General features: G+C 41.5%; 1 protein-coding gene across 3 annotated transcripts in view; it reads left to right on the top strand.

Annotated features, from left to right (window-relative positions):
• SNCAIP (synuclein alpha interacting protein) overlaps nt 1-20,028 on the top strand; it is a 152,236-nt gene that overhangs the window by 57,145 nt on the left and 75,063 nt on the right. For all 3 annotated transcript variants that reach the window (XM_065934456.1, XM_065934473.1, XM_065934465.1), the window contains one exon: nt 16,111-16,213. In XM_065934456.1, the coding sequence (XP_065790528.1) occupies nt 16,157-16,213 (57 nt within the window). In that variant the 5' untranslated portion in view covers nt 16,111-16,156. The remainder of the gene's footprint in view (nt 1-16,110; nt 16,214-20,028) is intronic.

Below are 20,028 nucleotides of genomic sequence, written 5' to 3'. Positions count from 1 at the left end.
CTGCTTCACAAGTCAGTCAGCTTTGCTTTCCCCCTTCCCTTTCTCTTTCAAAAAGATCTGTTGAAAGCAAAAGGTCTGAGGTTCTGTGCCACCTCTTCTGCCGGTTCTCCATGCTTCAGTTTCCTTTCCTGTGAATTGGAGGTTAAAAGTGGTTCTGGCCACACGGGGTCTTCTCTTCTCTTGAGTGTTTTATTCTTGTACTCATGACCACACAGTTTATCACATTATATTATTCATGATTTATTAGTTATTAGTAAATAATGTATTTACATTTATCTTCAATGATATATACGTGTAGTAGGTTTGAGTGTGTGTGTGCTAAGTCACTTCAGTCATGTCCAGTTCTTTGTGACCCCACGGACTGTATCCCACCAGGCTCCTCTGTCCATGGGATTCTCCAGGCAAGAATACTGGAGTGGGTTGCCATGCCTTTTTCTAGGGAATCTTCCCGGCTACGGGATCGAGCCCACACCTCTAATGTCTCCTGCACTGGCAGGCAGGTGGGTTCTTTATCACTAGCGCCACCTGGGGAGCCCCATAGATGTAATATAAATAATATATATTAACATAGCATTAAACTTCAGTGTGTTCTTACAACTAAACTGCGCACCTCTTGAAGGCAGGGACAGTGGCCTCCATTTCTGTGCATCACCCTTGGAGTCCAGTGCTGAGCGGGGCGCACAGTAGTTCTCGGTAGACAGCCAAGTGAGGCAGCCTTACAGAGGAGCCTCCTTAGCCATACTGTGCCATGGTTAACCAAAGCATTATCCATCAATCAAGACAACATTCACAAAAATCAGTTTTACTCCCCTTATATTTTAATGTATGCTATTTTTAATATACACTTCTAATATATACCGTCAAGATATGTAAATAACCTTGAAGGAAAAAAATGACATTTATATTTTACACTTTTGCTCTGCTGCCAAGGAACATGTTACATGTTTGCTAATCCTTTGAAAAACAAATGTTTATGTAAGCCTTTAGAGAAGGGGGTTTAAAAAACATTTTTACCCTTAGCCCTCAGCTCTAAGAGTATTTGCCATAAATTGTTACTGTGTCAACATATTTGAAAAATAGCATCACATAGATAATTTCTTCATTCCCTACCACAAAATTAAATCTCAAGGTGGCTGTATGTTGTCTTCTATTTAGGGTTGTTTTTCAATAACCTACAGACTCACTCCAGGTGATCATTGTGCCTCTGCTTAAATATGATCAGAAATGGGGTCCTCACTTCTACTGATATCAACTCTTCTCTTTCATGTAAGGCATCTTGAACTGGTGTACAGAATATAAGAAGATCTTTATGATATTCAAAAGTGTAAATGCCCTTAATGTATGTTATTATTGTTGAAGGAGAAGGGAGAAAACTGCTATCCAAAACATCTACATGACTTATGCATTATAAACCCAAGAAAACTCTTTATCAAGAAGTGCATATTATGGGCTCTATAGGTTGGGTGTACCAATTGTAAATGATCAGTAAACTATCAAGAACCGTCAACAGAAAACCCACAGTCGGACAGCACTGTGGAGAGGTGCTGGTAAAGAACCAGTGGTTTCAGAATCAGTCACACCTGACTTTGAGTCCTGTATCTATTTCTTAGCAACTTTGAGCAATTTGCTTTCCTCTCTGGTCTTTTACTTTCTCATTAGTGATATAAGAATGATATTAAGGATTAAATGAGATCACATTTATAAAGCAGAACACCAAAACAGTGTTTGGCCCAAATTTATGTTAAATAAATGGTAACCAGTATGAGCAATATTATTGTGTTATTACTGTATTATTGTTATTATTATAAATTCAGAGGTGCCTGTTTGACTGCAGTTGACACTGAGGTAATGGGTGTTTCTTAGGGAAGAAAACTGTGGTGTGGGGACTCTGAGTTGACTTCCTATCTTAACAGCCAACTGGGGATAAGGAGTTTAGTAGGAAGTGTCAGCCCCCAAGCTTACCTCCCTTGGGTGGAATTGTAAGGTCCAACTTTCCTACTTGTTAACACTGCTATAAACCGCTTACTCATACCCTTATTGAAAGGGTTCAGTTCAGTTCAGTCACTCAGTCGTGTTTGACTCCTTGCAACCCCATGAACTGCAGCACGCCAGGCTTCCCTGTCCATCACCAACTCCCCGAGCTTGCTCAGACTCAGGTCCATTGAATCGGTGATGCCATCCAACCATCTCATCCTCTGTCATCTCCTCCTGCCTTCAATCTTTCCCAGCATCAAGGTCTTTTCTAATGAGTCAGTTGTTCACAACAGGTGGCCAAAGTATTGGAGTTTCAGCTTCAGCATCAGTCCTTTCAGTGAATATTCAGGACTGATTTCCTTTAGGATGGACTGGTTGGATCTCCTTGCAGTCCAAGGGACTCTCAAGAGTCTTCTTCAACACCACAGTTCAAAAGCATCCATTCTTCAGTGCTCAGCTTTCTTTATAGTCCAACTCTCACATCCATACATGACTACTGGAAAAAACATAGCTAATACTGATCTTATCATTATGTAGGTAAAATACCAGCTCATATCTTATCACTGTATTCTGTATTTTTTGGTCAGGCCAGTATTGTCCTAGTAAAACAATTCCTCCCCCACCAAAAGCCCTGAGTTACAGCATTTGCTGATTTCCATGGTGTAATGGAAATACACAGGATACCCAGTTTCAAACTTCCAAGCAACTGCTCTGGAGTTGCTGAGCACAGAGTTGGGAAGAGATGCACACAGTTGCTCAAGTCAGTGCAAGGTGACTCCAGAGCGCCACTGGGTCAGAGCGAAGCATGCGTTGCGACAGTACAGGATAGGATGATTGACAGTGAAATCTACAAGCATGTAGAATAGAGGGAAAATAGTTTCTCCTGGGAATGACTAACAGAATTCATTCAGAAAGTGATTACATGAGCAGCATGTTTAGTACTGTTTTTCTGTCCTTGCTCTGTACTCTGTCGTCATACTGAGGACAGAAATCTTTTCCGAGTTGCTTGTGCCCAATTGGCAGTGGGGTGCAGAGGTGGAGGGTTGAGTCGTGGGTCTCCCTAATGACTTTTGAATATCAAATTGTTTCTTTAACCAGTAGTTTAAAGTTTTGGTTTTGGACATAGTGCCCATGTTTGTAAAAATGTCTCCTTTCCTCCCTTCCCTTCTCCCTCCCTCCCTGTTTTCTTTATTCCCTTCCCTGTGACCTCACAAGTATTTTCTATCATCTGTTTTGTAATCCTAACAACCCCCAAGGGATCATCAGAATAGGTAATAGTATTCCTGTTCTGCAAAAATGGTAGAGACATTAGAAAACTGCTATCCTTCATAAATTTCTATCATGCTATTAATGTCATCGGTAATATATAATTTTGTTATTTGGAAACCTTCATTGTTATTCAAACACCCCCATGTTTTTAATATTTTTTGAGTGGAGAGGGTCATTTCAACCTCTGGCCACCTGTCCTTTGTTGTCACACAGTTAATTTTCTTCTCTCCCTCATGGTTGTTGAAAATTGTATCACACTGTATCTAGGAAATTGCATTACTGTGCTATAAATACATTTCTGAGAACTTTTAATTAAGTGATGATACCTAGAACTTTCTCATTATAGTTAAATCCCTAGAGATGATAAAACAGAATCCTCTTGAGAAGCTGTTTTGTTTCCAGTGGCTCAGCACTGGAACAAGCATAATTCTGTTGCAAACCATCTCTGAATTATTAGAGTGACACCAGTTGAGGAGTGTGTCAACGTCGTGGCTTAGAAAAACCCAGGTCTTCTTACTAAAGACTTCTTAAAAGTTTTCCAAGTGCCTTATGACTCGAACTGAAGAAGCTGTCTGAGCTCACTGACTCGCCATTTACTATGAAGTCCTCTGTGGATGTGCTTGAAATTGTCACTTGCGTCCTTCTAATCCTTGTGAGCTTTGTTGGAAACCTGTGTTTATTTTATTCCACAAGGAAGTGTATGACCGGGCGTCCAGAGACATCCTTTCTTCTGATTTTCAGTCTTATATTTGTCCACCTCATTAAGAACTTGGTGGTGAATGTCATGAAAATTGTTTATTCTTCTGGTTGCACGTTGGATTCATCTGGCTGCAAAGTTCTGCGCTTCACGGCAGCCCTGACGACATCCCTGGCCATCTGGTTCATGTTACACTTCGCGTTGCTCTACCACCAGAAGCTGTACCAGACTCTCCACCCCTTGAGTGAGCCTCCAAACCCAGACCATCAGAAGCATTCCTTGAAGGTGGTGTCTGCACTTTGGGTGACAGGCGTGGCAGTATACCTCCCAGTTTTACTCTATACTAGAAAATCAGAATACCTGAATGCAGGAAATGCTACAGACCCCTTGTCTACAAACAGGATTCACATGGATTGCTTAACCGACTTTGGAAACAAACAAGTAGAATTTTACTATGAGGAAGTGTTTTTGGTTCTAATTGATGTTCTTCCTTTAGCCACCTTAGTCTTTGTCTGTTTCTGGATGTCTTTTCTGCTTTCGGAGAGAAAGAAGATGACATACGGTGACATCTGGATTGGAGACGATGATTCAGAAATTGAAATCCTTAGAGGGGCCAAGTTTAGTATTTTATTAATGTGGCTGATCACTCCACTTTGGATTTCTCATTTTATCTTAGTCTGTTTCTTGAAAGGCTTGGCAGCCTGTGTCTTTTTTCCAGCTGTCCTCACAGCCCTCTCTTCAGGCTTCTCCGCGCTCAGTCCATTTCTGCTTATGCTGGTGAATTACAGAATAAAGTTGGTGTCTTTCTGTGATACCAAAGAGAAAAAACCCACACCACAGCCTGCAAATGTTATCCTCTCTCCATATGCTTAATGGGAAAAAATAACCCTCTGCTTTAACTTTGGGGAGTCAGACCAAACTTCCACAATGCTCATCAACAGATAATTTCTGAAAGAAGGACTAAAAGACTGACTTCTCCTCAGAAAAAGACTTCTGAGGGAAACAGTGCAAGAAGAAGACATTTGAACTTGAAGTTATTATAAGTTGAAGAAAAATAGTCATCTCAACATTTGTGATTTCAGACAATACCACAGTTTTTAGTGTAGGACCCAACAATGATCATAGTCTGGAAGTGAACTCAACAAACAATGTATTAAGTATTTACTCTATGTAAGAAATTATGTTAAAAAGCAGCATATTGTAAAAACTGAGGATTACACTGCCTAGCTGAATTCCTTTAAAGGTACTTAACAGTAATCTTATGTTTTCATCTTGTGTTTTTTCTTGACATGCTATGACATATATTGGAAATGTATTAGTTAAGTATACAGTGTTCATTTTTGCACTTTTAATCACAGTACCTCACCTAAACTAGAAGCAGATTCTGTTCATTTCCCTTTCTCTAATTATCCTTAGTAAATTCGGCTAGAGAAAACCTTCGGATGAAACAATCAGTGCTTGCTAAATCATATTCTTTCTGTATGTACAGATGTGCAAATATTTGGTTACTACAGACATTTAACCCACTCTTCTTACTTAATCACCTTAACTTGCAACTTTCCTCCTCTTCAGAAAAAAAGAGATATTTATTTTAATAGACTTTATTTCCTCTTTTGGTTATTAAGTTGGTACATTTTAATTGGAAGAATTGACAAGTATCCATAATAATCTATTTTTCTAAACTTAGATTTAATAAAAAATAAGCACATTATAATTTAAAATATATGACCAGGATTTTATCTTTTACAGTTAGCTAGTATAGCCATTTGGACTGCTTCAGACTCAATAAATAATAATTTTATATATCTTATGATGCATATATGTTGTATAAGCATTGAATTTTAAGTTAATTTTTACTCAATTCTTGCATTTCATTTTCCTTCTTTATAAGTAGACTTGGGATTAATTGCATTATGGTTCTAGTGACTGGATGCCCCTAAGTTGGGGTTCTTGCTCTGAAAAGGCTCCTTCTAAAATTTTAAACCTGGATCTCATTAACAGGAGAAATGTAGAACATCTTTGTTGCCGCGAAGTGCTATGGAGAAAGGAATTTTTAAAGTAACCAAGGCCCAAATTTTGTAGGGTTCGGTAGGCCCTACAAAATGTCTTGTCCCTTGTATAGCACTGAGAATTAAAATTCACACACACACAGACTTAAGACCTTCTGAGGTTTCTGGGTGGTCTTCATGGGAAATGCTTAGTTGAGTCCACTGAGGAAGTTTAATCAGAAGGGCACTATGCATGGATCCTATATAATGAAGTTAACATCTGTAGAGATGGGGGATGTGGGGAAGAGGTCACCATCTTTTAATTAAGTGCAGATGTAGCCGGGGCTGGGACCAGCCATTGATCTTAGGTAGTAGTTCTCAAATGTGGTTCTGGGACCAGCAGAATCAGTATCATCTGGGAACTTGTTAGACATGTAAATTCTCAGGCCCTAGCCCAGAGCTACAATTTGGGCAGTTGGACCCAGCAACTTGTTTTTAATAAGCCTTCTGGTTGATTCTCATGCAGGCTGAACTTTGAGAATCACTGGCCTAGAGTTACTCAGAAGTTTTAATCCTCACAAACAATGAGAAGTGTTAGAACGAAGCCAAGATAACGGACACGATGTAGTCTTTAATGCTCCTGTACACATTGCTGTTATGTCTATTGCTCTCTAAAACGGGAATCAGGATTGTCATCTGTGTTGCATACATTCTCAATAATAATTGCCAAACAAATCCACTGTAAGAATCAAGCAATCTTTGCAAAATCAAGAGGAAAGCATGACCACTTCAGGTGTGCCAAAAATCTGGAACTTGGATTTGGAGAGTTTCCGGTACATAACTCAGTAATGGATCTAGTTCCAGAGTTTCTTTCCAGAAGTCAGTGCGAGACATGGCTGGCGGACACCCAGGCTCAACTTCCCAGTGCTGGAAATGTTTCCTTTTCCTCCTCAGACATGTTCTTTTGGTTTAGGCCTCATTAGGTCATAGCTTTGTCCTTGTGGAATTGATGTTTTCATCTACAACAGAGAGTAAATCATATTCTCACTGAATGAACCACATTCCAGTTCACTTTTTAAAATTATGTTCACTTTAACTCTCTGACTCTCTTTCGCTCTCTTCCTCTCCCTTAACCTCCACATTTCATCTACATTCCTGGTGGGATCAGGATGATAGATGAAATAGGGTAGAAGTGAAGTTCAACAAAGGTTTTCATGGCGGCACCTTGGACAGGGCTCAGAGCTGGTCAGGACTGTCCTGAGGTCTTGGTTTGGGCCTCACAGAATCTCTGACTTAGAAGGCCATCTGTCCCTTCTTTCAATGCAAGATTCTCATCTTTCTTCCTCAGAGAATCCCTCCAAACCTCTGAATGAACAGTTTCTTTCTAGGGTGGTTGTGATCTTATCAAGAGGCCCATTCCATTTACACCCTTTCCAAACACCATGAGTAAGAAGTATTTACTGAGACTGGAATCTCTGAAACTTCCTTCAAGAAGTTTCTTACCCTTGAAGGCAAATCCTCCCCTTACCTGTCGGCTTCTAGGTTCTTAGAGAGAGAGGAGTGCTTTTCTCTTCTCCCGTTAGACATTTCTTTAGCCATGCCGTGTGAGGCAGAGCTTGCCAGCCTCTGGCTCTCTTGACTTCCTCACTCTGTCTTGGTATATTTCAGTTTGCCTGTGGCCTTCTTAAGTAGTGGCAGCCAGCACTGAACACAATATATATTCTCTTGTATTTGCATGTGTTTATATTTTTCTACATTCTTTTTATCTTCTCTTGTGTAGGTACTGTGAGCTTGGATTCTTCCCTTCCTCTTCCAAAAAGATTTTTAAATATTAAACTCACTTTAAATCTCTCCCCCCATTTCTCTCTCTCTCTCATGTGTGCGCGCGTGCGCACACACACACACACACACATACACACACACACACACACACACATACACACACACACAGAAATACAAATTTAAAAGTACCATTGTGTTAGGGCTTAAAAATGAAGGTCCTTTCAGGCTCTAAAATTCTGCTATAAGTTAGTTCATTCTCAGTGTCAGATTTTAAAAATAATGAAATACCCCCAAATCATTTGCAAGAATTTTAAACTATAGGCTAGGGTTCAAAACTACAATAAGACTATATTTTAAATCAAATATACTTCATTTTCTTTTTAAAAAACTACAAAGAAACGCAGCCTATACAGTGGTGTTTTGTCTTTCTAATAAGACATAAGGAAAGATGGTCATAATCAAATTTTCTTTGAAGATGAACTTGAGGTATTAAACCAACTGGCTATGGAATATAATGCTTGATAGGCCAATTCAGGGATACCTGTGGATAAGGTATGTTAGGTACACAAAGGTCTATATACTTTCCTTTAAAGATGATCATGCCTACCATTCTCTTTAGACTCTACTGGAGAGAGGAGCAATTTATTTGGAGTTACAGTTCTTGCACACCCAAAGCAGTACAGCTCAGGACTAAGGATGCCTATGGAATTCTGGCCTACATGGTTCAGAGACACAGTCATGTTATAGGACAGTCTAAGATGCAAATCACTGCAGGTGGTGACTGTAGCCAGAAAATTAAAAGATGCTTACTCCTTGGAAGGAAAGTTGTGACCAACCTAGACAGCATATTAAAAGAGAGACATTAATTGCCAACAAAGGTCCATCTAGTCAAGACTATGGTTTTTCCAGTAGTCATGTATGGATGTGAGAGTTGGACTATAAAGAAAGCTGAGCACTGAAGAATGGATGCTTTTGAACTGTGGTGTTGAAGAAGACTCTTGAGAGTCCCTTGGACTGCAAGGAGATCCAACCATTTCATTCTAAAGGAAATCAGTTCTGAATATTCATTGGAAGGACTGATGTTGAAGCTGGAATTACAGTACTTTGGCCTCCTGATGCAAAGAACTGACTGATTGGAAAAGACCCTGATTCTGGGAAAGATTGAAGGCAGGAGAAGGGGATGACAGAGGATGAGATGGTTGGATGGCAGCACCGACTCCATGGACATGAGTTTGAGTAAACTCCAGCAGTTGGTGATGGATAGGGAGACCTGGTGTGCTGCAGTCCTTGGGGTCGCAAAGAGTCAGACACAACTGGGCAACTGAACTGAACTGAACTGAAGATGCAAATCAGAAGAGCTGTGGGCTTGATCCTGGGAAGTGGTTTGTCTAAGCTTGCTTGGTCCCTATCTTTGTAGGAGTACATCACCTTGGCCAAAACATTCCTGAGCTTTGCCATCTTTAATGTTGGAAGGACATGATTGCAAATTCTGATACGCGTGCTCTGCATCCCTCATGGACTTGTAATAAAGTCAGATAAAATATATTGAAGATAAAAAAAAATATATTGAAGGTGTTTTGAAAAAGTAAAATGTCTAATACAAGTGAAGTGTTATTGGGTTGGCCAAAAAGTTTGTTCGATTTTCTGTACAGTCTTGCAGCCAACCCCATACTTTACCCCTGCAGTTTGGGTAAACTGAAATAAGGGAGAAAAAGCACACTTACCACCAGAAGCCCTGGCTGCATGTGAGGCAACCACAGCACCGCTCTGAGCCTTGATTTCCTTTGCTGCATGAAGGAGATTGTAAAGATGTTTGTCTCCTATGACTTTGGTGAACTGTGAGCGAGCGAGTATATGTAAAAGCACCCAGACCTACCCCTGGTCTAAAGTTTGACTTCATAAATCCTTGTGGCCGTTCAAACCGGAAATGCAGCTCCCCTTTCCTGGAGCTGGAGTGGGCTCAATACATTACATTAAAGCGTCCTGAGAGCAAATACTCACTTGTACTTTCTCCAGACATGCCAGAGAATTTGTTATTCCAGCACACACTGTCTATACTCTGGAAATAGTCTCCTGCCTGCCGTGCTTATCAACCCACCCCAGCTATCACCCTTCAAGACCCATTTTTTGAAGCAAAAAAGAGCAGCAGGTGTTAAATCTGTGTTACCCATCTTTCTGGAAATCCTGCTTCAGGATTCTTCTCACCTCCAGGCCTCCACCCGTAGAGCAGCTCTACCCAGAACGCTTCCTCCTGCCCCATCGACTCACTCACCATTTGTGCCCTCACATTCTTCAGCTGTCAGCTTAGACCTCCCCTTTACTGGGCACACTTCCCTCATCTACAAGGTCTCAGTTAGGTGACTCAGGCTCCTGTGTATTTTTTTTTTTTGAAACACCAAAAACATCTTGTATTGGGGTTTAGCCAATTAACCATGTTGTGATAGTTTCAGGTGAACAACAAAGGGACTCAGCCATAAGTATTCATGTATCCATTCCCCCCCAAACCCCCTTCCCCGTCCAGGCTGGCACATATCATTGAGCAGAGTTCCCTGTGCTATATAGTAAGTCCTTGTTGGTTATCCATTTTAAATATAGCAGTGTGTACATGGCCTTCCCAAAGTCCTTATCTATCCCTTCCCTGCACCCTCCCGGTAACCATGAGTTTGTTTTCTAAGTCTGTGAGTCTCTTTCTGTTTTGTTTAAGTATGTTCATTTGTATCATTTCTGTTTAGATTTCAGATATAAGGGGTGTCATAGGATATTTCTCCTTCTCTGACTTACTTCACTCAGTAGGACACTCTCTAGTTCTACCTATGTTGCTGCAAATGTCCAGCTCCTGTGTATTTACGTGTCCCAGCAAGGCCCACAGTACATGGTGATGGCCTTTTTTTCTGCACTCCTTGCCCCCATACTGGCCTGGAGAGTAGCGTTGATCTAACCTAACATGTTCTCTCGGGAACATGCCATAAATGAAGACAAGGATGAGATCTACACAGCTTGTGCTTCCCTCCCCTTTCTCCTCATATGTACTTCTTGGCTCTCCTTCAGTTACCTCTTTCCAGTAGAAATTTCTTGCCTCTCTCATCTTTCTGCTTCAATACTAGGCATTCAGTGACTGCCATGCCTCTGGCCACTATTGAATCAAAGAGTGAGAGAAACTGAATCCAACATTTGGAATGAGTTGCCTCCTTGCCAGCCAATCTACTGAGCCAGCTGGGGACGACATTTCATATATTCTACTTTTTTCCACCCGCGCCTTCCAGTATGCAGTTTGTGATTTTTTTTGAACTCTTGTTGTATGAAGGAAAGAAAGTTCAATATCTACGCCTAGGCTTTTAAACTGAAAATGTATCCCAGTACGAATTTGGCTGTGTGTGTCAGAGTGTAGGCAAGTGCGGTGTTTTCCCAAGTTATTGGTGAATTAAAGACTAAAGAAAGAAGCTGTAATGCAAATCAGCCAAGGTTACCTCATCACCAAATGTACCCTGCTCATTTATTTTGACAAGCCCAACTTAACTTTTAATTACCAGGCCTCCTAGTACACTGGTAAAATGTAGCAATAGTGACTTTGGCAGAAGGGGAGAAATCTGTGTAACATGAGCCTTCAGAATGAGTCCATGCTGACTCCTTGTAAAATGGAGTGAGGCAATTCATTTTAAGAAGAATTTCAGTAGAGCAGTTTATGTGATCTGTGACTGTAGTCGCAAATCAGCGAGCCTTTTATGAGCCAAGCACACCAGAACGTGTACTTTAAATGAGGGTAGTTCCTCAAAGAAATTTTGTCGGCCACTCTAAGCCATTCATTTCCCAACAGATTTTGTAAGTCTTCATTTGGAACTATTTTCAGAGCCAGTTTTCAAGTCACTATAAAAAAAAATTGAAAATGTCACTTGAAAGTCCTAATACTGGAGGTGGGGGGCTAGTTTTTAGATTGATGCCTACTTTTGATTATTCAGTTGGACTCTTAGTTACTTGGAGCTCTTTCCTAAATTGAATCTTCCCTTGAAGGAAGCAGTCGGGCCATCACTGAGGTCACCCATGAGAAGGTGACATGGCGTTGATAGACCTATTAGGGCCAGAGCCCCTGCTGTACATTTTAATAGGCACTGGAGGGACTTCTGTTCTTGGCAGTTTATCAAAACTCTGTGCAAGTAGGGAAAATTCTACAGACGTGCACAGTTGATGCTCATTACTCTACTTCTTTATTCTCTTTCCCTCTAACTGGCATCAGTTTGGAGTTTGGGTAAAGTTTCTCTGGTGCCTTGGACACATCAAGAGAAAGGGTGCGTCATGTCACCCATCGCTTCTACATGGCATGTGGGTCCCGGCCACCCAGTCCTGTGTCCCCACATCCTAATTTTGGTTTTCCTTCCCTCTCTGTAATTTTTCCCACCCAAAGCAGTAGACTTAAGCCATTGGAAAGCGTTTCCTTTCCCTTCCTCTGTTTTCCCACTCCTGCCCACTCTCCACCTTCACATCTCCCCCCAGCCCTAAAAAAGAAAGCCGAAACACTTGACATGCATCCCTCAGTGCATTACAAATTAAAACTTGCCCACGTCAGTGAAGAGAAAAGCCCAACTGACCTTGAAATGGAAGGATTTCAACCAGTCAACAGTATCTGAGGGTAGACGGGTCTTGTAAGAGGTGTGCCTGAGGGGAAGGAAGTGGGCAAAAGAGGAGAGAAGGAACCTGGATCTGCAGCGTGTAGGCTCAGGGCTAATGGGGTAAGGGTGCCGTGCAAATTTATAAATGTCTGGGCTCTGAGATCCCAGAGGGTTCTAGGGCCAACTATGAGGTATAGCAATAAAAATCTCATGTAAAGGCTTGTCAGCTGAACTGCCCTTTCTGGGGAGGCTGAAAAATATTTTCCACTGAGGTGTCTGTTGACCCACTCTCATTGGCCTGGAGCCGCTTGGCCCTCTTGGGTCCAAGCTGCCAGGCTGGCCACGCAGAGGATGGTCTTGGTCTCTTTTCCGGACTTGTCCTTGGCATAGCTTCTGCCCTTCCTCCCAGTCACAATAGTGAAGTGGCATCGTGTAACTGCACAACGCCAGTGACCACAAGGCAAAGACCTCTTCTTCCTCTGGTTGTAAAATGAAGGAAATGTAATCCCCGCCTCCTAACATTTTATTGTGTTTGTGAGGGTTTCCTTTCTTTAATGCTAAGAGATGACATGGAGGCCGTGGACAAGCGCATACTGTAACATGCCGGTAGTTTATTTGTGAGAAATTGTGTTTTGCTGCTGTTGTGGTGTGAGAATTCAAAACAATTGTAGAATACTGTTTCAAGCTTAGAATACAAATGAAGGAAATTTCGTTTGACAGGAGGCACCGATAAGAAAAGAGGGGAGGATGGCACTTAAGGTTTAATCCTGGATTCCTCTGAAGGGTCAAAGGCTGAAATGCCCCGAGGCCTGGCAGAACTGGTGGGGATTGAGGGGCGGAGCTGAGGAGCACACGTCCCCTTGAAAGGGCAGCGGCAGCTCCGCTCCAGCCAATTATTTATTGTGCGGAACACAGACCTGTGCTGCCAGAGCTTCAGATATTTTTTAAGTGAAGCCAGAAATCCAGAGTTTTATGTGAAATCACCAAAGGTCTACAAGCTGGCAGCAGAGTCTATTTTTTAGCAATACTGCTGGGGCCAAACACATCACATCTGCGGGCCAGACTTGGCTCCTGGGCCTCGGGTGTGCCCTCTATGACTGTTCATTCCATCAGAGCCCGTGGGGCCGTCAGAAAAGGGGGGCTCGCTGGCTTCCGCTGTGGCTGGTGTGCGGGGTGGGATGGTGCCCCAAGAGCACAAGCAAGGAAGCACATCCCCGGCCCAGCTCGGTTTCCTGATTGCGTTGGATGAGTTGCAGTGGCCGCTCTAAACCTGACTCTGATCCCATCACATCCCTGTTTCCTCAGAAGGGAGTCCTCGAGGGTCCTATGTGCTCTGTGGGAGGGCAGATGGGGAAGGAAGAGACGATGTAATAACCACTGGGGCAACCGTGAGCTCACCCTCACCTGAAAGATGGACTTGATGCTGGTAATGTGACCCGGATTTGGTGAACCACAGGGATTTCTCTACTTTATAAATGAGGATGCAATAATTCCAGAGTGGCCCCTTGAAAGAAAGAAGCACTGAGAGTTGACAGAAGGAATTGTGTTGCAGATGGCATTAGGCGTGTTAAAGGAGATGGCTGCATGCGCGGGTCCATTGGGAAGCAAAGAAGAATACTGTATGCCTTGGACCACTTAATCTGAGACGGGACCATTCAACCTACTGAAATAAATATAGCCTTCATGTAATGGGCTGGAACTGTTGTAACACTTATGTTCCGGTCTGTTAGAATAAAGAATCTCACTGTCAACCTCCAAGACCAAATATAAAGATTTTCTCATTGTCATGATTTATATTATCCACTGGATATGTTCCATTAGAATGTCTATGCTCAAATGCAAATTGTTCTTCATAATGTCAATAACACCTCAAACAAAGACTCAGTGACTGTTAACTTTAGTTAAGATGTGGTCATTTGCATTTTGCATTTAGTTTTGTATATCCATGTATTGAAAGATCCACTTGTTCCCCAGTTTTGACTCATGCTTTTCTACTTCATCTCATGTTTCCATGCTTCTGGTGATACTGTGTCTGGACCCCATCCTAACACCCAGAATCATCTTTGTGTTCGCCAAAGCCTTGGGAATAGAGTCTATAAATCAACAGTTCATTGTGGAGTACAGATTTAGTGAAGAGAAATTGGATTGAAAGAAGATTTGTTAGTTGACAAGCTGGAATCCCAAGTCTGGATTGTCTCAGAATCCACCAGAATGGAAGGGAAAGTTATTTTGAGTAATTTGCAAGTATGAGTGTGCATATTTTTCTCTGAAAAGCTTTTTGAGGCTTAAAGGAAAAGTGATACATTTTTGTACCAAGCAATTTGCTTACAAACTAATTTTTAGGTTTCTATAAATAATACAATTGAATTTAGATATCAAATACACATTGATTTTCTTTTTATTTTATACCTGTGATTTCAGAAGAACTTTTAATATATATTCTAAATGGATAATCACATTTGTACATGGTAATAGCATCCTAATCCTTTCTTAGATCAACTCTGTGTCCACTAAAAATCAAAAATATATAAAAATGGTATATTCATGTGGGAAGGGACAAAAAGGAAAATTGAGTCAAGTGATGGATTTGAGGTATGGAATGAAGAGTGATTTTTCTCTGTTTTGCTGCAACTGTGCTATTTTTGTAGATTTTTTTTTTTTTCAAAAAACCTCAAAATGAGAAATCAGTGCCTTCAGAGTCAAAGTTTTCCTTTAAAAACTAGGTATTTTTACAATCTTGATCTTATACTGATAAGTTCATTCTCATCAGCCTAGATTTATTTTCACTTTCCAATAATGTATTCCTTACTGTTTGGCAAGTTACCACTTCAGTAGAGATCTGAAAGAGGAGAAAATAAATTATTTAAGATTCTCAAGTCTGAGTGCATAAGACAGTTTTTGTAATAAGCAAAACAAGTTACAGGAAATGGAATCTTTTTCAGCATCTCAAAGTTTGCTCTGCAGAAAAGAACTGCCCAGCAAGGCACTGGCAAGAGATCTTTATTTCTATTCCTGACATCTATAGGTGCCACTGCCACTGCCGATGGTGGTGATGATAAGTGATGGGAAAATGAACTGGGAGGCGATATATCTTCCTTGACAGATTTAAGAACTGCTGCGGGCTGCCCAGAGGCAAGTCCTGACCGAGGACATTCTGGCGCCTGTATCAGGTCCCTCTGGCACTGGCAAGCAAAGCTTTTAGAGGCAGGGGGCGATGGAGTAACTCTGTGGTTTAAATCTGTGCTTAGATCCTTCTTTTGAGGGGTGAACAGGAGGTTGCCCTACAAATTCTGAAATATTCATTATTGTTGGTTAGTTGGTATCTGCCTGTCCTTGTGTTATTACCATGGAGAAGCTGAATTCATTACTCCATGCCCAGGATCCGAGGATACGCCCACATAAACATTTGAATAGTGTTGTCCTCAGATTTCGAGCTTTGCTCCCATCCTCAAAGCCCATACATTCACCCACGGTGTAGTGTTAGATGTGGGCTGGATCCGTCTTAATCAATGGGGAAGAGTCTGACCTGAGTTACTTACTATTCTGGCAAAGACAAACAGGCACAAATGAAATACAGTGAAGGACCCATGGCTACCCACTGGGGACCCTCCTGGGGAGTCCAGAGGAGCTGTGCTTAGAGGGCCAGGCTGGGGACATTGGAAACAAGCGGGAAAGTGTGCTCAAAGGCAGCCCTTGTACCAGTTACTTTTCTCATTTTGTTTGTCTAAATAAAATGATCTCTGGTTATAAAGCAGCTAACCTTTTTGCTTTTCTCTTGTGCTTCATTCTTGTCCAGGACTTTATAAGTAGCTGGCGTTACTCAAAATGTGCAAAGAAGAATAATGGAAGCCCCTGAATACCTTGATTTGGATGAAATTGACTTCAGTGATGACATCTCTGTAAGTATTGCTCCTTGCAAGCAGTGCTTTCAGGAAATTCTGCCTTAATCTATATGGTCTCCTTTCTCTGTTGTAGTCTGTATATTCCAAGCTCTTCCTACCACATTTAGAAATTGACAACAGAAATCCTGCTGTGGCAGACAAAGTGTGGTTTGGGGGCCTTCCTGACCAGGAAGTGAATGAATCCCACTTCATTTTGTGTGAGCTTGGATGAGAAAGCATGTAACCTCACTGGGCTTCCCCTTCCTAATCTGTTTCTTTCTTGTCACAGTTATTCATTGGGTAAATGTATGAGGCGCCTGCAAATAACAGGCACATTCATAAATTTACTTATATACATAATTAACCCGATTAGTGTAGATGTCCATAATGTCCATAATTAGTCCCTTTTATATGACTGGCTGTGCCACAGCCTGCATGCACTAACATTCACAAGGACACAGACTGAAGGATGGCCAAGTTATTAGTCTTTGAACAGTATAAGAGCTTTCAGTCACTGGAGCTTTCAAAACACGGGTTGGACACTTGTTGGGAATATCGAGGAAGAGTCATGTATTGCTCAGGACAGGACAGGCTGGCCTCTGAGGCCCTGATTCCTCCTGTAGTACTGTGGATGGATGAACTTCCTCGAATCCTCTGCACTCACTAACTTCCTGCTGCCTCCAGTCTGACTCCTGGCTGCTGTGAGCGGATGGTCTGCCTGCTTGCTCAGAGCTTCTTGTGACTCACCCTGGACCACATGGTCTATTCTGCCAGAGGCCAGATAGCAATGTTGGCCTCTCACACCCTAGCCCAGTTGGGCTGACTCTCAGAGTATGTGACGAGAAGGTGGCTTTTCTGAACAAGTTATATGCCTTTTCTTCTCAGGGCCAACACAGACCTACTTCCTGACCTTACTTTCCATTGATGTCTTGGTTTTTGGTCACCAGTGGCAACTGTCTCAAAAACAGTCTTTCACATGCCTCTGGCAGCAGTGTTACTCTGCTACTTTACTCCTTCCCTTAAGTGAAATATGCATGCTCTATGTAAGAATTGGATTCCGGGGGTGCATTTGATGAATCACCCATTTAATTCAGCCATGGGTGAATCTGCCTACCTTTTCCTATATGTGAATTCAGCCTTTCCCTCTTTCAGCTTTCAGACTATTATTAGTCCTCATTAAGATGGATGTGAAGTGAGTGTTTTCCCTCTCCCTTTTTAAATCACTATGCATGCATGCTCAATCACTTAGTCATGCCCAGCTCTTTGCAACTCCATCAACTATGGCCCACTAGGCTCCTCTGTCCATGGGATTTCCCAGGCTAGAATACTGGAGTGGGCTGCTATTTCCTCCTCCAGGGGATCTTCCTGACTCAGGGATGGAACCCACATCTCCTATGGATTCTTTACCACTGAGCCGCCTGGAAAGTCCCATAATTAATGTGGATCACAGCCTGGTTCTTTTAAAACCACTCCCCTCCAGCTATCTTGAGTTGAGTGGGAAAAAGCAAGGAAAGTGAATGATGATGTGGGTGGTGGAGGTAAGGTAGAAAGTGTTTCAGAAAGGGACGCATGTTATGATTATCAGTTCAGGGTGGTGCATAGACTTTGAAGGCACCAGTCTGGGCTGCAGCCTCGTCCTGACCTTTGCTGGCTGTAGCACAATAACTGCCTTGCTGATATACCCACCTCATTTTTGAGATTGTTCCGAGGATTCAGTGAAATAGTAATATACGGAAAGCACTTATCTTGGCACACAGTAAGTTGCTCTTAAAAATGGTAGCTTTTGTTATTATTTCAATGAATGCTACAATAATATTTATATGACCAATGGTGAAGAAAGAACTCCAGGGAAAAGACCAGGCATCATGTCAAGACTTTTTTTAAAAAAATACAATAGAGCAGTTGTGTTTATAGAAGAGTCATCTGGCAGCAGCCCATAATTTTGATGAATTAGGAATCTCCACTTGAAAGATAATAAAATATGTTAAGCAATAACTGAAGCTGTTTAGCGAATTAGGATTCAGAATTATGCAATAGTTGAGCTTCTATAGCCTGACCACTCTGAAACATAAGTAAAGATCTCCATCTGCAATTGTGTAACTGCACTCAAACTCACCCCCTTTAGATATATTCCTATTGTTTGGATCTTTAACCTGCATTTAAACTGAAACCAGAAGGGAAAAAATGAAATTGCATAGACTTGATAAACTAATGATAATGGTTAACATTGAGCACTTCCCAGGGGATAAGCATTATCTTGTTTAATACAATAATTCTCTGAAGAAGGGAAAATTGTTATTTTCCTTTTATAGATGAGGAAACTGAGGTGTGAGATGTTGTTTAACTTGCCCAGCGTCACCCACTGAATTAGGAGCACTGTCTTTAGAATATCTGCTTTTAGCCTCAGTACTTGGGGCAACTTTACCCTTCCCCCAGGGGACGTTTAACAATACCTGGAGATATTTTTGATTGTCATAACTGGGGAGGTATAACCAGCATTTGGTGGGTAGAGACCAGGGATGGATTTAAACATCCTGCAATGCCTAGGAAAATACCCTACCAGAAAGAATTATCTAGCCTAAGATATTGGCAGTACTGAGAATGAACAATCCTGGTCTATTTCAATCCACTTAAAACTAAAGAAACTCTACTCTAACTGGCATCCTCTGTAACATGGTAGATTATTTTATAGTTGTTCCGTCTCATCCAGGTTTAAGACTTTAAACATGTCAGAATATATTGTCCTGTATAATGTCTTCATGGGAAGAGAAGTGGACATAGCCTCTAAAACATTGAAATGATTGTTCTCAGTCTATTTAGGTAACCTAGGAGCAATAAATTTACATCTGCTTTAAGGGCTAAGTGGATATAATTCAGATGCTAACATTAGGGGAAAAAACCCCACAAAGATGTGTTCAACTTCCTAATTCACTGGTATAACAAAAAATGTGTGTGCATGCACACTCTCTCAGTCATGTCCAACTCTTTGCGACCCCATGGGCTGTAGCCCACCAGACCCCCCTGTCCATGGAATTTTCCAGGCAAGAATACTAGAGTGGGTTGCCATTTCCTCTTCCAGAGGATCTTCACCACCCAGTGATCAAACCCACATCTCTTGTGTCTCTTGCATTGACAGGCGAATTCTTTATCATTGCACCATCTGGGAAGCCCAACAAGAAATGTTGTCTCCCATAAACCTGCCTGTATTGTTAAAATTCTGTAAACCTCCTTTTCTGGCAGCCTTTATGCTTCTTTCCTGGTTTAGTGGCAGGAAGGGGGAAGGGGAATGCATAATACATTTGAAAAAGATGTTTACAAAAGAGATGCCCAAGTTTAAAACTCCTTTTCTTACTCTCCAACCATAGCCCTTTTACGTATTATAGGGTTTCTGTTTCATGATTTTCCCCCCTGGTCATGAGCCTAGTTCTTGTTTTAATTAAAACACAAGCTGTATATTGGTACAGAAAAGCAGAGCTTTTTTGCCTTTACCTAATGAGACAAAACACAGAAGGCAATCAAATTATTTTGAAGTTTCCCAGACTCAAAAATAATGCTCATCTTTTGCAAAATGCAGAGTTTAAACTATACATTCTTGTAACTCTGCCATCTGAAAGGGCAGAACATTGTGCAATGACTGAGGGTCTGTGAGGGAGAGATGACGACATACATAAACACAGGGGTTCAAAGTTGGACTTTTCTGTCACTGCAAATGTGTTTACAGAGTTCCTTCTTTATTCCTATGGAAGCCAGCTCTCTCTATCTTAAAAAGGAAAAATGCTCTGGAATATTATTTTACCATAGAGTCCTTAGTAGCCATGCTGTATATTTTATGA

This window comes from Muntiacus reevesi, chromosome 1, assembly GCF_963930625.1.
Source record: "Muntiacus reevesi chromosome 1, mMunRee1.1, whole genome shotgun sequence".
NCBI classification, from domain to species: Eukaryota; Metazoa; Chordata; class Mammalia; order Artiodactyla; family Cervidae; genus Muntiacus; species Muntiacus reevesi.
The sequence above is the reverse complement of the archived record's forward strand: the minus strand, read 5'-3'. Positions and strand labels throughout refer to the sequence as shown.